This window comes from Hydra viridissima, unplaced genomic scaffold (genome assembly GCF_058129835.1).
Source record: "Hydra viridissima isolate aposymbiotic clone 2 unplaced genomic scaffold, HvirCarnegie_v1 scaffold_11, whole genome shotgun sequence".
In the NCBI taxonomy this organism is placed as follows: Eukaryota; Metazoa; Cnidaria; class Hydrozoa; order Anthoathecata; family Hydridae; genus Hydra; species Hydra viridissima.
In genome coordinates, this window is record NW_028324310.1 from 1,394,264 (window position 1) to 1,418,257 (window position 23,994).

Genomic DNA, 23,994 nt, shown 5'->3' on the forward strand with positions numbered 1-23,994 from the left:
ATCTTTAGATATTGTTCTCAAAACGACAAAAAGATCATTAAACGATATTTACGAAAAATGTATTAGGCAACTAAAATATATACAAAACACATAGAAATCAAAATTAAATATATTTTTACAACAAATTCATTTCAATCTGTCGAATCATCAAATAAATTGGATTGGCTAAACATCCGATGTTTTCAGGGCAATGGTCTTTGTAATTTATATGCATTACGAAGGCCAATGTGTGCAGCATCTAAACAATAGTATAAAATTAAATTTTGACATACCCATAATTACAATATGGTATAAATCATAGGGTAGTTAAATTACCGATAAATAACTTTTATTATAGGTGACTTTATTGTTATTGATGGTGCAATTAATGAAGTGTATGCACTTCCAGCCGAGAAAGACTTCGAGCTGGAAGAGAATACCTTTTTATATAATTACTAATTAAATAAAAAGTGATTTAGGCATTTTGGATCAGGATGTGCACTGTCACAATCATTTGTATCCATAGCATTATTCAATTTCTTGTATTCAACAGGCCCTATAAAAACTTATATATATATATATATATATATATATATATATATATATATATATATATATATATATATATATATATATATATATATACAGAGAGAGAGAGAGAGAGAGAGAGAGAGAGAGAGAGAGACAGAGACACAGAGCACTGTTATCATGAAATCCAATATTGCCGACCTAGTTGACCCAAGAATGCCACTCATATGGGGTGATAGTGTACACATCCCAGGGTCACCTGGTACAAATTTTGAAATCTTTTAGGTACGTCTTCGGGAAAAAAGTGACTTTGAAGTTACAAAAATGGAAAAAATTTACCTTTGTTTTTGACTTTTTCCTTTTTTACCTTTGTTTTTGATTTTTTCACTTCCAGTGCAAAACTTTACTAATTACTGCCTATTACAAGCCCCCAGGCCATAATGTGGGTAACACATGTGCTCTAGTTGAATATACCAACAACATTGTAAAATAAGGATTTTGATGTTCTTACCAAAATCTTTGGTTTCGGGGGTCAAAACTGTTGTTCTTGAATGAGCCCTGAGGGTTTGTGAGCAAAGCAAAAAAATGTGTTGAAAACCTTTTGCATGTGATTTTTAACTGGTCAACATCTATTGTGTGTTAAAAAATCCATTTCATACGTAAAATCAGCTAAAATTGCCTAGAATTTCCTTTGTGTTTTGTTTTCAAAATCATTATCAAATGTACAAATTGTAAAGTTCAATAAATTTACACTAACAGTGAATTAGTTTCTCAAATTTGTTCAACTCTATTCTTTTCTTGTGATATTTTCACACTCTTCAACTTATTTGACATGACATTTAAAGTACTGGTCAGCTTACTATTCTCAAACGGCACTAAACTTTGACATAAGATTGGCACAAGTTTTAAATATCTTTTTTCAAATTTACCATAACTCATTATAATGGGTTACATATGACCTTGAATTCTCTTCTAACAAGTAAAATAAATCCATTAAAATGAAGCTGAACGGATGAAAACTTTTCGTTATTTTCTAAAGGTATTAACTATTCAAATCCACGAGACAACTAAACAGCCTTCCTTTGTATTCAGGGTGGGTTTTATCTCTTTTGTATCTTAACCAATGCTGGTGAAAATCTTGATGTGCAGTCTCAACAACCTGTTCACTGAAATATCCTAAGGGCAATTGTTTTATGTTTACAAAGTCCTTGATATAATGGAATACTGTGTGGATTTTGGGCGTGATGCTTCCAAGTTGGATTGCCAAATATGTAGCTTTAAATTGATAAATCTTGACAGAAAAATCCTTTTCTAGTACATTTCCAAGGCATGAATTCACAACCAAGTTAAACTTTTTGAATGCTTCAATGACAGCAAGAACTTGGGTGTTAGAAGTTTTTTCAGCAAGACTTTGTAAAACATCAACATTTTTTCAACAATTTTCTGCAAATTCATTGCCATGCTACGGGCTTTGGTGAATGTGAAGCATGGCTGGCCACTTTTCAGCATCAGACCACACAGTTTTGAGATTTTTGAAGAGCTGATTGACTGTGCCCAAAAGAAGGTGTAACTCCATTGATGGAATGACGTCTAGAATCAGTGTATCCTTAGGTTCATTGATAATTGACTTGTGAACAACATTGCCAAACATTTTGGCCTTGGCCCAACACTCCACCCAGTTTTTCAAAAGACTTGAGATTCCTTTTGACTGAGCCAAGTGTTCTTAAACTGCCTCAGCAAGCAACAACAAGGGTGGATGCTTGAGTGTGTTTGAAGTCCACAAATAATGTAGGCAACTTTCATGTCACATGCAATAATCAACTTCAGAGCATCTGCATTGATGAGTGACCAGACCTTTTATATATTAGAATGAGTTTCTGGCAAATCTTTAGAGACTGCTACAAGAATTTGTCTTTTCACACTTGTTGCTTTTGCCGCTCTGGAACTCAAAAGTCGCTTTTGAGGTGGTGAGTTCGATTTATCTTGTTCTGTGGAACTCTCAATGACACTGACACAAAACTTGAGGAAACCTTTGCCTCCATCAATGCCTAGTTTGACAAAGTAGCCACCTGAAGTTTTTCTAGATTAAATGACTTGACTAACCAGAACAGACAAATCTTTGCAATGAACAACAACATGGGTTGTGTCATAACATTTGGAATCTGTGGCTTTTAAGTCTGTATAGGTAAAAAACTCCTTCAGTTGTTGACCAGCCATTTGAAAATTGGTATAAACGTTGGGCTCAATCATCTTCTTGTCTGATGACTGATGAACGGTTGTCACTAATTTTTTGATCCCATTGTTGGAGAGGCCAGTGTTAATTTGTAAATTGATGAGGTCTTGGGTTGTCAATGTTGATGTGGCAGAATGTGATCTTGCTGCACTTGACCCTAAAGAAAATTTGCATTTATAACCTCCAGCAAACAAAAATTACAAAAACAATCATTTTATAGTTAATCACTTACAAAGTTATAACATTATAACTAATTTTTGCTGACATTGTACCTGGATTAACAGGGAGTGGATGACCTCCACATGCTTTTGCTAAAGGAGTTGTGGCTTTTGGAGATGCTACCTTATTTTCAATCACATTGGATGCTATCTGTTCTGCAGCTTTGAGATCTAATGAAGCCAATTTTTGTATATTTTCCCTGAACTTTAACTGAGAATAATGATGTGGTAATCCCTTACCAAATGGGCTGAGGCAGGTACTGCATCTCACAGCTGGTATTTGATTCACTTTCATTTTTTCATTAGGTTCAGCTTTTTCTGGAAACCTAGACTGTTTAATTGTGCAAATCAAGCAGTCACACACATGACTACGTGTTTTAGCTCTGACTCGGATAGTTTTGAAATCAAACAACTTTGGCAAAGCAACATCCTTTCCTTCCTCTTTTCGTCTTAAGGCAGTTCTGCATGCTTCACAAAGACCTTGAGGCACACAAGAGTCACACCCATCAAGATTTGTCTGGTAAATACGACAAACTCGTTCAGCCTGAAAAGCACTTATCTTTCGGCCACATTTTTGAAGGCAGAGCATGCAGACACACTTTATGTTCTACTCATGGTTTCTTGCCTGATTTGGCACCTTAAGGAGTCAGTGGATTGTAGCTGTGTACCTAAACAAATTGAGCTATAATATGAAATTGAAGAATATGAAAGTCAAACATTAAGAATTCTGGCAATGTTATTTCATTATAAACATTACTAGAGGATTCTCTGTAATGTCATCATAAGAGATGCCTAGATTTATTTTAATTGGATTTCAAGAAAATGATAATCTTTAGAATCCTGCCATCTTTGATAATGTGAATTTAATACAATAACATATAAGTCACATTGAGGTAGGTGTATTTCAAATAAATAACATATTGCTATATGTAGAGCTACATATTTACCTAAATCAATACAATTACATCAGCCTAACAATTTGTATATTATAAAAAATGAAAAACAAAATTTTTTACCACAAACAACGATTTTCAAGTGAAAGGTTTAATAATTTTGGATATTTCTGAAAACGTTTCAGTTCAGTGCCACAAAAACAAAGTCTTGTTATGATGTAAACTTTTTACGATATGAACGTCACAGCGTACAAAATCAAAGCAAAAATCAAATTAATTATGTATGTTCTTATTCAAGTGATGATGGGTTGATATTGTAATTCTTCTTATGCAAAACCCTTTATTTTTCTAATCATTGTTAAAACAATAACGGAACAAGACTAAAATTAAAACACTTAAAACTAAAAATTAAATTTAAGCATATCTTATGATAGAGTAGTAAAAATGTTCATTTTGAGAATAGTAAGCTGACCAGTGCTTTAAATGTCATGTCAAATAAGTTGAAGAGTGTGAAAATATCACAAGAAAAGAATAGAGTTGAACAAATTTGAGAAACTAATTCACTGTTAGTGTAAATTTATTGAACTTTACAATTTGTACATTTGATAATGATTTTGAAAACAAAATACAAAGGAAATTCTAGGCAATTTTAGCTGATTTTAAGTATGAAATGGGTTTTTCAACACACAATAGATGTTGACCAGTTAAAAATCACATGCAAAAGGTTTTCAACACAATTTTTTGCTTTGCTCACAAATTCTCAGGGCTAAATCCATGTGTAGAATAAGCGCAATTTTACTAGAGTAAAAAATGTCAAGTTTATTTATAATTTTCATCAAAAAATCTGTTAAAATGTCTCAACTAACTTCTAAGGTAGTATTTTAGTTAAAAGAAAGCTTATGGGGCACTAATAGTACTGTCATATAAGGTTTTATATAGAAAAAGGTCCATATGGTGAAAATAGGGCTCATTCAAGAACAACAGTTTTGACCCCCGAAACCAAAGATTTTGGTAAGAACATCAAAATCCTTATTTTACAATGTTGTTGGTATATTCAACTAGAGCACATGTGTTACCCACATTATGGCCTGGGGGCTTGTAATAGGCAGTAATTAGTAAAGTTTTGCACTGGAAGTGAGAAAATCAACAAAAAATCAACACTAAAACTACCATAACTTCTGTTATACTGCAGGAATTGCGATAAAACTTTACCCAAATCTTGGTATACTATTAATCATAGACCAATAAAATTTGGTGGCTACATTGCCACCAAATTTTATTGGTCTATGATTAATGGTATGGATTTTAAAGCGGTTTTGCTAAGTCAAAAACAAAGGTAAATTTTTTCCATTTTTGTAACTTCAAAGTCACTTTTTTCCCGAAGACGTACCTAAAAGATTACAAAATTTGTACCAGGTGACCCTGGGATGTGTACACTATCACCCTATATGAGTGGCATTTATGGGTCAACTAGGTCGGGAATATTGGATTTCATGATAACAGTGAGAGAGAGAGAGACAGAGAGAGAGAGAGACAGAGAGAGTCAGAGAGAGAGACAGAGAGAGACAGAGAGAGACAGAGAGAGACAGAGAGAGACAGAGAGAGACAGAGAGAGACAGAGAGAGACAGAGAGAGACAGAGAGAGACAGAGAGAGACAGAGAGAGACAGAGAGAGACAGAGAGAGACAGAGAGAGACAGAGAGAGACAGAGAGAGACAGAGAGAGACAGAGAGAGACAGAGAGAGACAGAGAGAGACAGAGGGAGACAGAGAGAGACAGAGAGAGACAGAGAGAGACAGAGAGAGACAGAGAGTGACAGAGAGAGACAGAGAGAGACAGACAGAGACAGACAGAGACAGACAGAGACTGACAGAGACAGACAGAGACTGACAGAGACAGACAGAGACAGACAGAGACAGAGACAGAGACAGACAGAGACAGACAGAGACAGACAGAGACAGACAGAGACAGACAGAGACAGACAGAGACAGACAGAGACAGACAGAGACAGAGACAGAGACAGACAGAGAGAGAGAGACACAGAGAGAGAGAGAGAGAGAGAGAGAAAGATGTATCACTAATTAAATAAAAAGTTACCTTTGCATTTTGTATCAGAATGTGAACTGCCATAAGCATTTGCATTCTTGGAATTGCTTAACTTCTTGCATTTAACAGACCCTATAAAAATTATATATATATATATATATTTATATATATATATATATATATGCATATATACATATACATATAAATCAATAATATTATTTATCTAAAAAAGAATTACTTTTTAAATGTTTTGGATCAGGTTGCATAGCCTCTTTTTTATCCATGGTTGTGTGTTGTGATCCACCACATTCAAAAGTACCTAAATAAATTGCTTTTATATATCTTTAAATGCCATCCATCACAATTTATAGAAAACTTTGGAAAAACTCTAACCAAGAATTCATACATGCATACATAAATACAGAGAAAGTTGCAGATTGAGACTTTTCAGAGCCTGGGGCTTTTTTTAGAGACCCCTCTCTATTATATATAGCTTCTTTTTTTTTTTTTGAAGTAATGGTTTTAAATAACAATTGTAAAAACAATATATCATAAATGCTTATACTTTTAGGATCTTTAAGATTTCACCTAGCATCCCTGCCACCATTCTTATCCTTAGCATAATGCAAAAATTGTATGATGCGCAACTCAACAGCATTTCGAGTTTCATTCAGAAATTTAGCCCAAATACAGTCATTTAGAAATTTCTCCAACTTCACCCGAAGTTTTAATTTTCCATTTTTTCCACTTCTGAATGCATGCAATCTTCTTCATTTAAATATAAATTACTATCTGAATAATTAAAATTATTTTCATTGTCATCAAAACAAGCATCAGATAAAGAGAAATTGAAATTCAAATAAGTTTCTATTTTAGAAATTGAAATTCAGAAAAAGATCAGAGAAATCGATAGGGAAGAGGTTATCACTGTCAACTTGTGTACTACAATTTTTGTCTAAATGAAATATTAAATTATACTATAACTATATAGTATAAAGTAAACTATTACAATTACAAAAAGATTAGATAAGCTACAACATTGTGCTTTTATAGCATCAATCTTATATGGTATCAAACTTTGTTATAACGATATAAAACTTAAATTTTCTGTATCTTTATAACAAAGTTTCAGATTATTTATAGATAAATGATTTATAATTTTATTATAATTTTTATTGATAATACTAAATATTTATTTAATATTATTAACCAAAAATTGTTGTAAAAAACAATGACAATTTCAAATTTGCCCTTCGCCTATAAGAATGATTTGATGCCATCAATAAAATATAGAGCTAGTTGATGTAAATATAAATATAATAAGTACAAATTAAGAAATATAATAACTTTTGCTAAATTAAAATGCTACAAAACAGACTGTCGAAGAAAAAAAAGTGGTTTCACTAATTTATTACAGCTCTGTTCTTTAAGAATATTGAGCAAGATTATTATTTAATACTTTTAATTTTAATGATATTTAATAGTACCATTAAAATTTAACAGTATTAAATAATAATATCAATATATTTAGATTTATTTTGACAACAATTCTACAAAGTTACAGTGTTAAAAAATCAAGATTATTAATATTAATTAATAATCTTGAGTGTTATTAATAATCTTGATTTATATACCAATAAGTTAATGGCATATAAATTTTGATTTAATATCAATTTATAAATAAAGAAAAAAAATTTATCAATTATAAATACTAACTGATATTATCAAATAAAACTAATTTACAAAGTAAAAGTATCAACTTTTCTATGCATTAAAAAATGTTGCTACTTCAGAATTTCGCCATTTAGAACTTCGCTATTCGTTGAAGTGTGCTGCCATTTTTAAAATTTAATAGAAATAAGTTCGGTTTTTTATTAAAATGTATCATTGAAATAAAAAACAGAACCCAATCGGCTGATTGTCACCTGAACATCTGCTGAATGTCTGTTAGCCTGTTCGTCGGCGAACAGACATATAACCGACGTTCAGCCGATGTTGTTTTGTTGAAAACAGTGTAGCCGGTGTTGAACCAATGTAACTACCTCGGCCCGAGCTAGGCCCGACGTCGGCTTTAACACACTGATTTTAAATAAACATGTGAACGATTTATTACTATTTTCAGATTAATTGCTGAAATACAAATAAATAAAGTATAATAAGTTTATAGTACATATTGTATGATAAGTAAATATAGTATGATAAGTATAAAGAAATTTGGGTTTAGCATTTACCTAATTTATGCTACTTCTTTTGTAATAAGCAAATTTAGTTTTAATAAATTAATATTTTATTTATAGCTCTATAAATTGACTCAAAGATTTAAATCGGTCATATATTTAAAAAGTTTTTGATGCTAAATTTTTTAAATATATTGCAACATGTTTTAAACACTGGTTGTGCTTATTAAACTTTGAATTTTTCTATTTGTATATTCTCATATATATCCTTTCATGCATATACTTTTAACTTTACAGCCAATGATGCAACGTCAGAAACAACAAGACAACTGCTTGACTTATACAATGTGAGTTTAAAATCTATTTAAAAATTCTGTTTATTATTGTATATATGCAATGCTAAGAAGTTATTATCATGGTGCACACACACACAAATATATATATATATATATATATATATATATATATATATATATATATATATATATATATATATATATATATATATATATATATGTATATATATATATATATATATATATATATATATATATATATATATATATATAGAATTCGTTTTGTAATGGTCAGCAGAAATTAAATTATTGTTTGCTTCCTGAAGAAAAAATATGCAAAGTCAATGAGATAGTGAACTCAAACTCTTTAATAAAAACGCTTCAGGATATAATGCTGTTGTCGAAGATTGTTGATGGAGTTGTCCTGAACTCAAGTCATGCAAAAAATGTATTTAACTTTATAGTTTTTTAATTTTCTTTTCTCGTTATTTACTTCCGATAAACAAGTTTTTGATTCAAACATTTAGAGATTTGTATGTTATTTAGAGAAAGAAATTATAGTTTTAAATAACTATAAATCACCATAAATAAGTTATTAGATCTAATAAATCACAGGTTTATGCTGCGGAAATTAAGCATCAGAAACATATTGTTGTATAAAGGATTTTGAACAACTTGTGAAACAATTTCTATATTCTGTTTAAAACCAATTTCCTGAAAGTGATATTGGGTTGCGTTTTTTATTTTGTGCTTATTAACTGCATTTTTACCAAGAGATTTGCTTCTTATTTCCATTCTATTTTAAAGTCGAGTGTTTGCAAAGCAAAATGCCATCTTATTAAATTTGAGAAAAGTTTCAGTGACATTTCATTAAATAATAAAATGGATCTGCTCATCATAATTAAGGATAATGTCTGAAAAAATTTTAACGTTCGGTTTTGGAATTCACTCTGTTAGGACATGTTCCACATTAAGATATCTTAAAAAACTCTGCTGATCAACAGTTTAATTAATTTTGTCGACTTGCTATCTCGTGTAATGCAGGAGACTCTAAATCTACATGGAACGTAAAAGAATAATAAAAAAAAATTGGCAAAGTTTACATCGAAGCCAAGCAGATGTTTCTATATTTTACTGAAAACCTGTAGCTGAAGAACTTGCCATTTCTGAAGTTTGACTTAACTAATCTGGACACAGCTGCTTTAAAAAAAGTAATTTAAACAATTAGTTTTAAAATAAACATTGTCAAATGAGAGCTTTTATTAATCAAATCTAACTCAGCAAGAAAATTTAGGTACGAAAACTCTTAAACCACATGTACTTTTAAAGATCACATGAAATCTCACAGTGTCAATCCACAATCACTGTTTATATGTTATCAACAGTGACCACGGATTGATACTGTAAGTTATATACTTATCATATGTTAAAAACCAGTTAATGGTTTTGTCAAAAATTGATAGTTTAAACAAATTGAATTAAAGGAAACTATCTGCACATTCTAAGGATCTGCCTATCGAAACTAAACTCTCAAAACAAATCGTATCAAAGCTCGTGTGGTAGATACATTTATAACGATACTTGCCTTTAAAATGTAAATGCACTTATTAGCAAATAGTTAATCACTTAAAAAAAAAATTGAATTTAGATTAAAAGGTCTACCACATACACCGCCCAGCAAGAACAAACTGCACGAAAAGAGAAGCTTTTATTAGTAAATATCTTGTTGCTGTCTTAAGATTTCGGTTACTTAAACAGAATAAGTTTTATAAAACCTTTTACTGACCCATTATCTACAATTTTATTAAATCTGGATTTTGGGTTTTAACTTCAAATATTAATTTTTTGAATAATATAATTACAAACGGACATAGCAACGTATATCGAAAAAGTATTTCAAATTGCATTCAAACGTGAACATATAGAACCAAAATATGGTCAATTTTTATCCAACATTTTTATTCAAATTTTTGAACAATTCTGTTCGAATTCAATTTTTGAAAAAATTTGTTTAAAAATTGACTTTCAAGTTTATATTTAAAATGGAAATTCAAAATAGTTCTAATTTACATTCACCACTGACATTCAAACCAAATCTAGTTCAGACCAGATGTAGGAATTGCCTAGTTACAGTCAAGTTAAAATATGACATCACCAGTGGAATGAAATCTAACCGAAGCAGAGCTCATAAAGAAATATTTTTGCTGCTGCTCTAGGCCCAGACTGAAAAGAAGATAAAATCTGCTGTTGCTTTTGCAGGTAATTGTAGCCTAGATTCTAAAGTAATATATTCTTAACTAAATTAGTTGATAAACAAGATAAATGATAACTTTGGTGTTATTGAACTTTTTATTCCGTTAAAATGAGCTTTTTCCATTGTTTAGCAGCTCAAACTTTTTTTGGCATTTGCTAAAATTTATTGCCGTTTAACAAACAATGTTATTCTTTTAATATTGTTTACAAATATTTTTATTTTTTAGATTTATGAATAACTAACATGAGGATTATGAACAAACAACAGATGACAAAGCTCCAGTGGTGCTTGGTCGATCAGTAAAGAAAAGAAAGCTGATATTTCCTTCCAAGACTCCCACATTCAAAAACTTTAAAAAGTACAGAACCTTTATGATACACAGCTCTAAATAAATGCGTTAGGACCTGGGTAATACCAAGTTTTTGGCTAAATTCATTTTGCCATTGAGCCAAGTGGTTACCAAGGCATTTAAGGGCTTCATCTACGTTGTCTATCCTAAAAGCAATGTTAAGCACTCCTTGGCCAATCCACGTTTCAACTAAATTAGTTATAAATTTTAATTGAAAATAATGCAATGAGGATTTCTAACCTTCTATTACCAAAATGTTAGTTTCAGAATTTTTACTGAAAAATACTTCAATTCGGTTTTTTTTTACCTTTTAGCTTAATTTTTTTTTTGTTTTTTTATTAAGGATATCTATTTTTTACAGAAATGTGAAGAAGGCAGTCAATTTTTATTTAGTGAGAGAAGGTGCAAAAACTCTAGCGTTACTTTAATGATTTGTGGAGTCCAGAAACAATGACCCCTACCAAGCTGATACTGTTCTCCAAAATAATAAAAATTTTCTACTCAAAATGTTTTTTTCAGTAGCCACACATCATTTTGGGAGGCACACCGCTGATGCAATTGCAACAAAACCTGATGAGTAAGTTGAAATACTAAAAGTATATAAAGTTTTTTAATTTTTGAGAGATAATAAGAAAAAACGATTTCTGCAGATATTTCATAATAATTTTAATGTTTTGAATACTTTTAATATTAATTCTTTGTTTAATTTTGTTGTATACCATTATACTTACGAAATATACGGTTTTTATCAAATTGTTTAAAAAAAGTTTTATCCTTTCTTATGTATGTTGTGAACTTACCTGATCTTAATACTGGAGTTGCTCAGCAAATTGATTCAGCTGGAAACATGAAGACTGCCGTCAGAAAATCTGTTCAAGAGCAGAAATTACAACTTTGTGCGGATCACATGCTTAACCTGGCAGTCAATGACACTATTGATCGATGCAAAGCTGCAATTGGATTTAATTTTGGGTCAGCTGTGGCTCATGTTACTTCAAGATCTAACAAGTAATCTCTTTCAGAGTAAGAAATCCAAGTAGAAGTTATAACTTTACTGGAAAGTATTGATGTGAAGGAAAAAGATGACATCAAATATGTAAAGATCATCAGACCTGTAAAAACCCGTTAAAGTTGACTGCTTTTTACCGAGGAGTCTATTATCAAGATGAGAAAAGAGTTTTTTTCCAACTGGGACAGTTAATTGATAGATGTTGGATCCAAGTTTACTCAAGTGATCTTGACAGAGGCTGATAAATTTTCCTTTTTTACGCAGAGTGGCCAATATTTCGGAAAAATTCTCAGACGACAACGTTTCTACCATGGGCAAAGTCTTGAGCACTAAAATGGCCTTCACAACAGAGCTGTTGAAGCTGTCAGAAAGAAACTGTAGTCTCCATCTGCTAAATTCCTCATGAGGAAACTTCTCAAAAACCTATATGAAATATTTGAGGACTGTTGCCCCACCAATCTTTTTTATGCAGTTGTTAAACTCTCTCTACAAAGTCAAACGTTTAATAACACTTGGTGGAGAAGATGCATTTGAGAATGCTTACAATGCACTTATCACTCACAGTGACAATCATCAGGCTAGGTTGAGAAAAGACAGTCAACAAGTTCAGCAAGCTGATATTGCAAATCTTGAACAATTTCCGTTGCATCTCCTCGAGAAACACCCAAAATTATAACAAGATTTGCAAACTCAGCCTGCTGAAAATGATCCTTTGTTTGCTGAAAGTATCACCGCTGATTATTAATTAACAGCCCTACAACCTGTGGCGATGTACTTGACTACTCAAGCCATCAACCCAGATGTCCATGAAGGTTGTCTTCGATTTTGGAAAGTCAACAAAAACAAGTTTCCGTTGATGGCTATACAGCTAGAAAATATCTGTTCATTCCAGCTTCATATTCTTCTTGAGAAAAGAGCTTTTAGTGCTGGTGTTGCACTTGTGTCTTGGGGAAAGACAAATCTGCAACCAGTTCAACTGAAAAAGTTGCTGTACACCCAGCAAAATTATGACAAATTTTCCTTTAGAACCTACATCTTGACTTCAAAATATGAAAAAGTGTTTATTGTTTTTGGAAACCCAATAGCAACACCTGAGTTTGAAGATAGGGCAACTCAAAGTAGCATTCAAAAACCATCTATTAAAGGAACAGAAACTGGAAGTTTATTCAGCACTAGCACACCAATTGCTCACACTCCAACTAGGTCAAGACACTCATAAAATGGAATTGCTGCTGCTGGTTCAGCAATAGACCTTAATTAGACTGTTTGTTTTGAGGCTTTTCACTTTAATTGGACTTTAATTAATGAATTTAAATTATATTTTGATTGTGTTTATATTTTTTAAAACTTTTTTATTTAATAGAAAACACGCCGAGCTACCCCTGACGCCAAAGGATGCCATAAAGGGTACCAACGCCAAAAGATGCCATTTGGTTATTTAATGTTTAAGTTTTTTAAGTAAACTAATTAAATATAAATCATTAGTTGAATTTTGCATCATTTTTATCTTTTATAACACCAGATACTGATAAATATCGCTAGTTATCAAAAAATATCAATTATTGAAAAATATTGAGAATTACAGTTATCTTAAGTTAAAAAAATACATAAGTGTTTTTTAGCTCTTAAAGTTCCTATAATATCGAAAATTATAAAAAGTTAAGTAAAAGGTTATCGAACATATTACGATAACTTTTCAAAACCTGCGATAACTTATCAAAATCGTTTTGATAACATTGTTGATAACAAATATCGTCTCGAAAAAATATCGCATCGAAATAATATCGATACGCATACGCATTGTGCATTCTTAGTTTACTAACATTTTCTTTTTGCACACTCCTGATTCTTTGGATGTCATTGTCACTCATTTGAGGCTTTGATAGGCAATTACTTTGAATCAGGATTCGAATTAAAAGCTCAAAACTCTTTTAAAGATTAATTAGGAGTTAAGGATATTTAACCATTTGTTTAGCAAATGGAGGAAATCCAAAAAAGGCTACGAAATCAGTTTCAAAACAATTTTTTTACTAATTTATCCAAGTATTTAAAATAAGAACCTAATCATTTATGTATTACAAATTAATATAATATCCTGGAGTTTTAAATTGCAAAATCGGAATTTACTTTGAGCTTTAATACGAGCACAAAAAACCAAAATGATTCAACAAAAAATATAAATTCTCTTGTTAAACAATAACAATTGGGTTTCTGTAAGTTTAATATTTTCTAAGAGCAGCGTACAAAAATGTTCTGCACATACCAGCACGTTTTCAAAACGAGTTTTTAAGTTAATTTTAAAGTTTAACCAGTTTAAAATGTACTTGTTGTTTTTAATTTTAACTGGTATTTATAAGATTATCACTATTATCTATATTTGTTTAAAAAAATATTTTTAAGTTTACTTAATTCAGAAAAAAAAGGTTTAAGCTTTTGAATTGGTGAAGTTGGAAAATGTCGTTTCAGATAACTGCTCCTACCTTATGCAACGTATAAATTTAAATTCACCAATTAAATTTAAAAGCACCAGTTAAATTTAAATTCAATTCTGTTCAGGTTCTCATTTAAATAACTCTTACAATTCAAAATGTTCCATCAAATAATAATAAAAATTTCAAAAAAACAATTTATTTGCTCGGTTGCCCATTCAAAAGTAGTTTCATTCTTATAAGAGTTAAATGTTTATTTTGGTTTTTGTTTTTTATTGTTGTGGTTGTAGATGTTTGATACGTTTTATAGATTTCAATTGGAATTTTGAATTTGGTGGACAAACTTCTAGAAGTCAACATCTCTTTACTTTCTGGAGCGCAAATTGAATACAATTCATTAAGAAATGTTTTGTCAACTCTTGATTCGTTAGCAAATTTGATGGCTGAAGAGCTTAAAGAGTATAGCAAACTAGAATATAATGTTTCAAAAAGAAACATTGCATTGAGTGTTGGCATTGTAAAAAAAGAAGATGTTTATATTACTGCCTACAAAAATGCTGAAAAAGAAAACAAAGTTGCCATATCAAACAATTTATCAGAAACTTGTAAGTTTTGCACATTGCGTACTCATTATTTGATCATGTAAAGTGCACTCGTAATATCTTCTTCTTTTAATAAATAATCAGCACTTATTTTGACATCATATAAGTTTGCTTCTATTTTATCAACTTGTCATACATTTATAAGTAACTGCGGTTTAATATATTTGTTAACTTAGCTTTTTAACATAATTATTTAATGGTTATTGTATTAGTTATTTAACATTTTTACAGAATAATTTAATATACTTCTTAATTTAATATACATATTGGTTACAACTTATTTAGTTTAATGAAAACTTTTCTTAGTTCAAAAATGTTGAACTGCAATGCAACATCTACGAAACTTAGTGACATGACTTCCCTAGTTTTTAGAGCAAAAGAGAGTTTAAGTGTAATTTTTTTTCTGTTAATTTACAAATACTGATGATAAAAGAAGTTTGAGTTAAAGGTATTGTTTTTTTTTCAAGACCTTGAAGAACTCGCTTCTATTTTTATTCCTGGCAATGCGTTTGGTAATACCAACAATAGCATTTATTCCTTTTTCTACAAAAAGCCTCAGTTTTTCACCACCAATGAAAAACTCTTTATAAAAGATTCAAAGCAGTCACCAAATACTGCTAAATTTGGAGTTGCTGTCAGCGCCGGTCTTTCTGCTAGTGTTATGAATCAACCAATACATAATCTTGCGAACCCAATTTCCATAAAACTTAAGAAGATTAATCCAAAAAATTTGGAAGGAAGATTTGATTGCTATTTTTGGAGCGTCAAATATGGTAAGTTTCCTAGTTTTTCTAATTTGCATTCTAAAATAAATAGAGGATGTAGATATGATAAGAAAAGTGAAAAATTAGTTAGGTAATAGATAATTCAATTCTTAAAAAAATGCGCTTAAAAGTGTATTTTTTCTTGATGATATTTAAAAATATAGATTCGTGGTCAAATATCGGATGCCGCAAACTAAACGAAAACAATCTCGAAGTTCATTGCGAATGTGATCATCTCACAAGCTTCGCACTTATCCTAGATGTATCACAAAGCAAATATAATCCTCCAGCACTGAAATGGCTCGCTTGGATTGGATGCACAATTTTATTGGTGGGGTTGTCTTTGACACTCTTCAATCTGATTTTTTTTAAGTAAGTGAAGACTTTTTAAAAATTAAATATCTTATTTCAAAATCAATATTGCATATATCTAAATAAATTTTCTCCCAAACTTAATTCGTGTCTGAAGACTTATTTATTTCATTCCGAGAGAAGCCATTTCTCCAAAACACGACTGCTCACACGTCATCTGAAGCGACATACATGACACAATAGTATTGCGGTACAACATAAAAAGTATTAGGAAATTTTGTCTTAATTTGTAAAGCTCATATTAATATTCGTATTCTGTCGGGTATTTTCTTTTACCATGGAATCTTAAAGGACTTCTTATGTTGTTCTGCTTATTATATTTGCTGCTAGCTATTTCTGGTGAACCATTTGTTATAGAAAATTTTTTTGACAAACAATTAGTCGACAGTGGAAAAAATCTGCAAAATCTATATAAATGAGTAGTAGAAAAAGAGAGTAGTTGGCTCACCCCCTGCATGAGCATGCACCGACCATAAAACTCATCCCCAGAAATGATAATTGAATTATTAAAAATTATTAAAATTGTAGAGGCCAGTAAACGGCCTCTACAGAATTATTTTATAACACTACTACTCAAAAAGTCTTTAACCTATATGATAAAACTTCTATTAGTTTGAATTAATAGAAGTTTTATCAAACCTGTTTTATATATATATATATATATATATATATATATATATATATATATATATATATATATATATATATATATATATATATATGTATATACCTTACCTTTTTTAACTTTTCCCAGTAAATGGCCTCTTATCTTCTATAACTTAACCAGTAAAGAGCCTCTTACCTTTTTAAACTTTCTCTGAGAAGCTACCTTCACAAATCTAACATATTCTTTCACTTTCTAAAACTTTCTTATTATCTATACCAAATGTATTACTTTTTTGTTTAATGTTGCATATGATTTTAATATCTTGCTCCAACATTTCCACAAACAATTTGTGTAACATCTTCATCATCAGTTGTGCAATTAATCATCAATTAATTTCATTCTCAAGGCTTTTAAGAATGTTATCAACACGCTCACTATTATGATCTATAGGATATTTAGCTCTTAATACAGACCACAGGAAATATTTTTCATCCTCATTCCTAATGTTAATTATAGGCTGTTTAGCCAACTGTTTAAGAAGTGCTATGTATAAACAACCTAAAAAATTGGTGCTCCAAAACCGTCGATTTACAGTGCGAGTTCTTACTGACCTGCAAAATAAAAGATTATATCGATGCTTATCCGATAATAACAACATATAGAATATTAAGAATGGCTGTAAAAGATGATAACAAAAATATTAGAAGAGTTCCTGAACTTATAGCAAATGACAAAGAATGGCATATCACTGATAAAAGTCTCATCACTTTCGATAGTACATATCACCTACATATCAATGTAGGTGATGTTATAAGTCTTAATCATGTTAGTACACCATGAGAAAGAATTGCAAACTTACACATAGAAATTGATTTGTAACTTCTTGTCGAGTTTGCGAAAACATTTTTTACTTAATAAAAATGGCTTTTGATAAATTCGGAAATGGTATGACCGTAACTAATCCTAGTGAAGATGTTAAAGCACAGTATTATATAGACGATCACTTTTTTCAAAAGTGCGGTAATACTATGACGGAGTTATATATGTGTTGTCATAAAATAACAAGTGTAGCAGATCCTTCAAATAATCAAAATATTATTATTAAAAATTGTTGATAAAAATGCATTATTTTTAAAAAAGAGTGGTGGTACAATGAGTGGTCTTTTAGTAATGAATATGAATAGAATAACAACTTCAGCAACTCCTACCAATTTTAACAACTCAACTATTAAAAACTGTTAATGGAGATCTTGTGCAAAAAGGTTGCTGATGCAACGACTGGTGAGTTACAAATAGGAATTAATAGAATAACAAGTTTAGCATATGCTGTCATGGTTAAGATACAACTATTAAAAACAATACTGATGAAATTGTTATGAAAATAATAATGACACAAGCTACTGAGACTTGTAAATGAATACTTGACAAGCTATGCTGAATATCAATATCAAGTAGATAGATGATTAACTACAGAATTATTTTATAACACCACTACTCATAAAGTCTTTAACCTATTTGATAAAACTTCTATTAGTTTGAATGGTACACAATCTAGAACTGCAAATCAATCTAATTTATCTACAAATATGATTAATAAGAGAAATTACGTACAAGTTAATTAAGTTAGTCCTCAAAGGTTTATATTCTCAATAGATCTTAATCCAGTATTTGGTATAGCTGATTTAGTTAACATATTTTTAGCTTATCAATTAAAGAGCTAGAATTCAAAAACATGTTGTAAGAAATGGATTGTTAGGTCGTGATGATGAAGGGTTTGTAAAGTTTGTTTCTTTTAATCCAAGGAGACTTAGTCAATTCAGTAACTAATGGTAACTCAATAGCAAGTGGAAATGGCTCTGTATGTAACGGAGCTCCAGTAGCTGGATATCAAACTAAAGCAAATGCTGGAGCTATAAATAAATAAATATATCTATCAATTGATTGGAATGTTGTCGGCAGAACTTTAGCTAGCACAGTATGGTGTAATGGAAAATAATAATCTAATTTAACAGCAAGATCGTCTACTGATATTACCCACCCAACAACAAGTCGTCTTAAAGACAAATTGAAGATGTCTTGAAATTGGTCTTAAAGTTGTCTTAAACTGGTCATAAATGAAACACTTCAAGTCGTCTTTACTAAAACGTGCTAAAGTTGCCTTATTTCAGACGTCTTAAAGATGGCTTAAACTGGTCTCAAATGAAACACAGCAAGTCGTCTTATTTAAAACGTCTTCAAGTTTTCTTAACACGTATTAATGCCGGCTTAAAAAGACGTGTACATATATATATATATATATATATATATATATATATATATATATATATATATATATATATATATTACCTTCCAGTCTCCTTCCAATACAATATAAATATATATTTTTATATTGTGTTAGAGACTGGATGGTGGTGACTGAATATAGGAAGGTGTGAAAAATATGAACTATCAAAATGCAATAAAAGAAATAAAGAGACGATGACGAAAAATGATTTACTATAGAAAAATTTCACAGCATCCACAAAAAAGAGTACATGATTATATTTTTAATAAGATTTTTGTACTGCTGGTGCGTTTTTAACATGTTCTGAATAAATTTATGGACAGTCTTCTCCAATTCTTTTGGATATGTCGCTCGAACAGTCGCTAAAAAAAGAAAATTAATAAAAAAAAATAATAGGTCAAGAAAACCATTGTTTTTTTGGAAAGCAGCATTCGAAGACACTTACCAATTACACATTTGTAAAGGTGGGTTTCTTTAAAACTTTTCCCTCCGCCTCTCTGTAGATCCATGTTGAACTTAATCATTAGTGAACAATCTAATTTCTAAATTCGATTAGTTTCTCAGAAATCTGTAAGATATGTGCTTGTAATAAACTAGCCATAGGGCCTTAACAAAATAATTCAAAATTTTTTTGAATTATTAGCTGGTCTTTTGCATATTGTCGAGACAGAAATCCGGAAAAACGCATTTAAAACCAGCAGCTATAAGAGGAGACATATTTCTGATGTTGCTTATACGACTGGCAGCTAAAATCGTAATCTGTCCGCTTGCAAAATTTTTGTTCTTCATTAAACACTACCCTTCGTTCCCAAGAACCTTTGATAATGCCTCTTTCACAAGAATAATATCCAGTATGAGCGCAACAGTCTATTTTAAAAATGATCTTCCTGGGGCATTACAGAAAAAAGCCCTAACTTTAACAGTGTGTACAAATGATTTTATTGTTAGATAAAATTTTCCGCATAACTTTAAACCATACAATTCTTGTCATTCTTCCGCAATTGGAGTTAAAGACGTAATTAAAGACTCAATTAAGGAAGGAATTAAAGCATGGACGTATAAGAGATGGACGTGCAGCTTATTATTATAGTTTAAACTTTTAGTATTAGTTTAAACTTTCATAGTATTTGTTTAATAAGACTGTTCAGGATAAAGTAACTACTTCACGTGTTGACAAATTATTAGACAAATTATTCCAAGGTAAAGGAAATTAGTTGTCGGCACGAACAGATTTTATCATTTTTTCAAGATAAACATTCGTAAATTTGGACACGTTTTTTGCGTGTAAACAAAGTCTGTCAATGATAAAATAGACCTGTAAAAACAATTTTAAAATGACTTAAAAAAGTATAGCGACACATAAAAAAGCTTAAATATAATTTTTTGTCAAGATCTGGTTTCATTCAACTCCTTGGTCCTTCGTTCACCAGCCTTAAATTTATGTATTTTTTAAAATTTATTCCCATATGCCGCCATTTTTTGCGTCGACTACTCTATTAACTCCCCAACATATATTCCACTGTGAGTTGTTTATTGGTATGTGCATTTTCTAATGGGTATTTTTTAACTTACTTGATAATGCAAAATCTTTTAAAAAGTTAATCAAATTTATAATTATCTTGCAAAATGCGCCAGATATTTCATGTTTTCGTTTTTCATATTTCATATATTATGCTCTAGGTAGCTGCAAAACTTCTTGATATTTCGTATTAACTATTACCTCTCAAGTTATACCTGTGTTCCAGTAAATGATATCAATTTCTTTTCATCATCCGCGTTATTTCTTAAAATATTATTGTTTATAACAATAGATTTTTAAGAATGCGCAACTAGCATGGTTTGCAAAAAGCAAAAATTTTTCACGTCCATCTCTAATACTTCCACGAATAAAGACATCTTAAGCTGCTTATTCCAAAAGACGTCTTGTTGAGATGTCTTAAGGACATCTTAAACTGGTTGTTCCGACAGACGTCTTGTTAAGAAGGCTTGCGGACGTCATAAACTTGTTGTTCCGACAGACGTTTTGTTAAGATGTCTCACGGAAATCTTAAACTGGTTATTCTGAAAAACATCTTAAACTGGTTATTCCGAAAGAAGTCTTAAACTGGTTATTACGAGAGACGTCTTATTGAGATGTCTTAAGGATGTCTTAAACTTGTTGTTCCGACAGACGTCTTGTCAAGATGTCTCACGGATGTCTTAAACTGGTTATTCCGAAAGACGTCTTGTTAAGATGTCTTAAGTACATCTTAAACTGGTTGTTGGAAGATGTCTTAATGAGGTGTTGAAAAGCCGTCTTAAACACGTCTTTAACTAGTTGTAGACGTCTAGACGAGTTAAAGACAAGTTACATACGTCTTAAAGTCGTCTTATGTTGGGTGGGTACCCAATTATCGTTTGGTGTCTTAAATCCAACAGCAATTGCACAATTAGATGGAGATGCACAACTATTTACACTTTATAAAGGATTCCTTGATTCCTTTGATATAATAAAAACACATCATACAGCATTTCGTGCTAGAAATTTGGTTAACTGTGATCAAATTATTAAATAACGTTCTGCGTCATTGTTTGGAACACTATGATATAAAAAAGTTGTAGCGATAATAAAAATGACAAATTTATTCGAAATAAAAACATTTCATATTTGAGTAAATGTATTGATTCACTGTTTCTTTTATGGGAAAAATCCTGTTGAACCATTAGTATTAGGTCCTGCAAAAAAAGCTTCTATAAAAATTTAATGACTTCTCTTCAGATGTATTTTAAGTCAAAGAACATAATTCAGTAGTAAAGTTTTATTGTGATATGTTGCTTAAAACAATCACATAGGATTTAAGTAAAAGCTCTTTTATTGATTATGAGACTGATGCATTTCTGTATGGTAATGATTCTATTTTCGAATTATATTATGGATTTCCAGAGTATATAAGGACATTATTTAAGAATTTAAACAGTAATGATTTATTATTCAATGCAAATAATATAATAAAAATATATTTCAAATTTTACATTTTACACATGTCCTTCTTAATTCTTTATGTTCACATACACTTGCACTTTTACATTCTTTACAATGATTCTTAGCTCTAAGGTGAATACAAAATCCTTTCGTGAGTTTACCTTCACTCAAACATAGCCTACACTGTGCTGTTCTATCATACTCACATCTATGCTAGCGCTTTGTCGATACTGAATAAGTCCTGCAAGGTTACAAGCTCTTATTTCTTTCTCATCTAACAGCAACTGATTTTTTTTCTTATTCATTTTATCTGAAACATATCTTTTTAATTTTCTATTACAAAGAAAACTATTTAAACGTCTTTTTTCAAATTTATTTCTTTTTACAATTCTTAAAAGCTTATTACTTATTTATAGCTGCTTAAATAACATCGCTTTAAAATCCATTGACAATCTAAAAATTTTTTAACTTTGTTACATTTATCGAGCTACTTTGCAGTTAAAAATGGTTAAATCGGATTCATATGTTTATGGTTACTTATATGGCTGATCATTTGGTAATCATTCTACTGCATGCGTGTTAAAATTAGATGGTCGAATTTTTAACCATTCAAAAAAATACTTCTGAGGATGAATTTTTATGGTAAGTAAATGTCCCAAATAAAGGGGTTAATCAGATCCCGCTTTTTCAACTACTTATAAGGTTATACAATTTATTTTAAATTGCATGGCACATTAGTTGCTCATGTTTCAATCAAACACTTATAACATATTAGTTTCTTTTTTTAAGAAAATTACGACAAAAGCTTCCAATGAAAATTCTGATTTGTTCGTGCACATCCTTGTCTTTACTACATGTAATTTTTCTTGCAGGAGCAAAACGTGGTTCTTCATCTCCGTATTCCTGCCGTGTTGTTGCAGGAATGTTGCATTACTTTGTCTTGACTACCTTCTGTTGGTCAGCCGTTGACGGAATTAATTTGTATCGCACCTTTGTATTAATATTCAAAATAGATAATCCTGTAAAGTTTATGGTCGTATCTTCAGTATTTGCTTGGGGTGAACTTTTGTTGTTTTTTTTCTCTTGTGAGTATTTCCTGTAGTTTATGTTTCGATATTCTCGTTTAATTATTTTTAGGATGTCCACTAGTTGTTGTTTTAATAACTGCTGGTATTGCTGACAGTTCTTACATTGGCAATGAATTGTAAGTTTGTATTTACGACAGTGGCTAGATCATTTATTTTCTTTTTTATTTAACGCATTGTCTTTTTTATTTTGCATCGCTATAAAAGACAAAAAAAACTTTTTAATGCACTTCCTTCTTTTCAATTTTTTAGTAAACTGCTTTTTAAATTTTAGTTGCATTATCCGAGGAAACTTTTTCAATTTTGGTTTGCTAGCTCCTGTCGCTGTAATCTTTTTTACGAACATTTTCATTCTTGTGCTAGTGATGATTCGAATAAAAAAGCGTTACCCAACAGAAAATTACTACAAAAGCATCGTTAACTTGTGTTGCATTGCAGTTTCATGCAGTGCCTTATATGCTTGACTTGGGTTTTTGCAGTTGGTATGTTGTTAAATGTTTTTCACAAAGTTTCTTCTTATCGCGGTATTGTTAATATCAATGCTAAAGTCTTTGACGCAAACGATTTTAGGTAGGATGGAGTACACTTTCCAAATGATTTTCATCATATTCAACAGCATGCAGGGCTTCTTTTTATTTCTCAAAAATGTTGCTCAAAACCCTGATGTTCGAACAGAATGGCGTCATCTGATGGCAGACACCTGTAGTCAACGCAAAAATGACCTTGATAAAGGAATTAATAACAGTGGTAAGTTTTTATTAGCGATAAAAAATTTGAATAAACTCTTTCAGCTTTTGAATAGAAAGTCACATCAGCTTGTTTCAATGTTCATTTTTTTTCTATAACTTTTTTAATTATCAGGAATTATGTGGAATCATAAAAGAATAATTTTAGCACATTAATTAGC

The 23,994-nt window shown here is 30.6% G+C and overlaps 1 protein-coding gene across 2 annotated transcripts; it reads left to right on the forward strand.

Moving 5' to 3' along the window:
- The first annotated feature begins 8,376 nt into the window (after positions 1–8,376).
- LOC149881623 (adhesion G protein-coupled receptor G2-like) lies at positions 8,377–23,832 on the forward strand. Of its 2 annotated transcripts, none has more exons than XM_090067462.1 (9): positions 8,377–8,421; positions 8,645–8,818; positions 14,722–15,016; positions 15,481–15,786; positions 15,942–16,149; positions 22,792–23,060; positions 23,140–23,206; positions 23,362–23,569; positions 23,658–23,832. In XM_090067462.1, the coding sequence occupies exons 2-8, from the start codon at positions 8,762–8,764 to the stop codon at positions 23,549–23,551; spliced, it is 1,392 nt and encodes a 463-aa protein (XP_089923588.1). In that variant the 5' UTR covers positions 8,377–8,421; positions 8,645–8,761; the 3' UTR covers positions 23,552–23,569; positions 23,658–23,832. The 2 variants fall into 2 exon arrangements, with proteins under 2 accessions (XP_089923588.1, XP_089923587.1); XM_090067461.1 differs by lacking the exons at positions 8,377–8,421; positions 8,645–8,818 and adding exons at positions 11,385–11,550; positions 11,813–13,415.
- The last annotated feature ends 162 nt before the right edge of the window (positions 23,833–23,994 follow it).

Excerpts from the sequence above, each read along its gene's own strand:
- LOC149881623 (XM_090067461.1), top strand. The coding sequence starts at position 13,287 with ATGAATTTAAATTATATTTTGATTGTGTTTATATTTTTTAAAACTTTT. Across the intron at positions 15,017-15,480 it reads AAACAATTTATCAGAAACTT|ACCTTGAAGAACTCGCTTCT; the intron begins GTAAGTTTTGCA and ends TTTTTTTTCAAG. Across the intron at positions 23,061-23,139 it reads ATCTTCAGTATTTGCTTGGG|GATGTCCACTAGTTGTTGTT; the intron begins GTGAACTTTTGT and ends AATTATTTTTAG.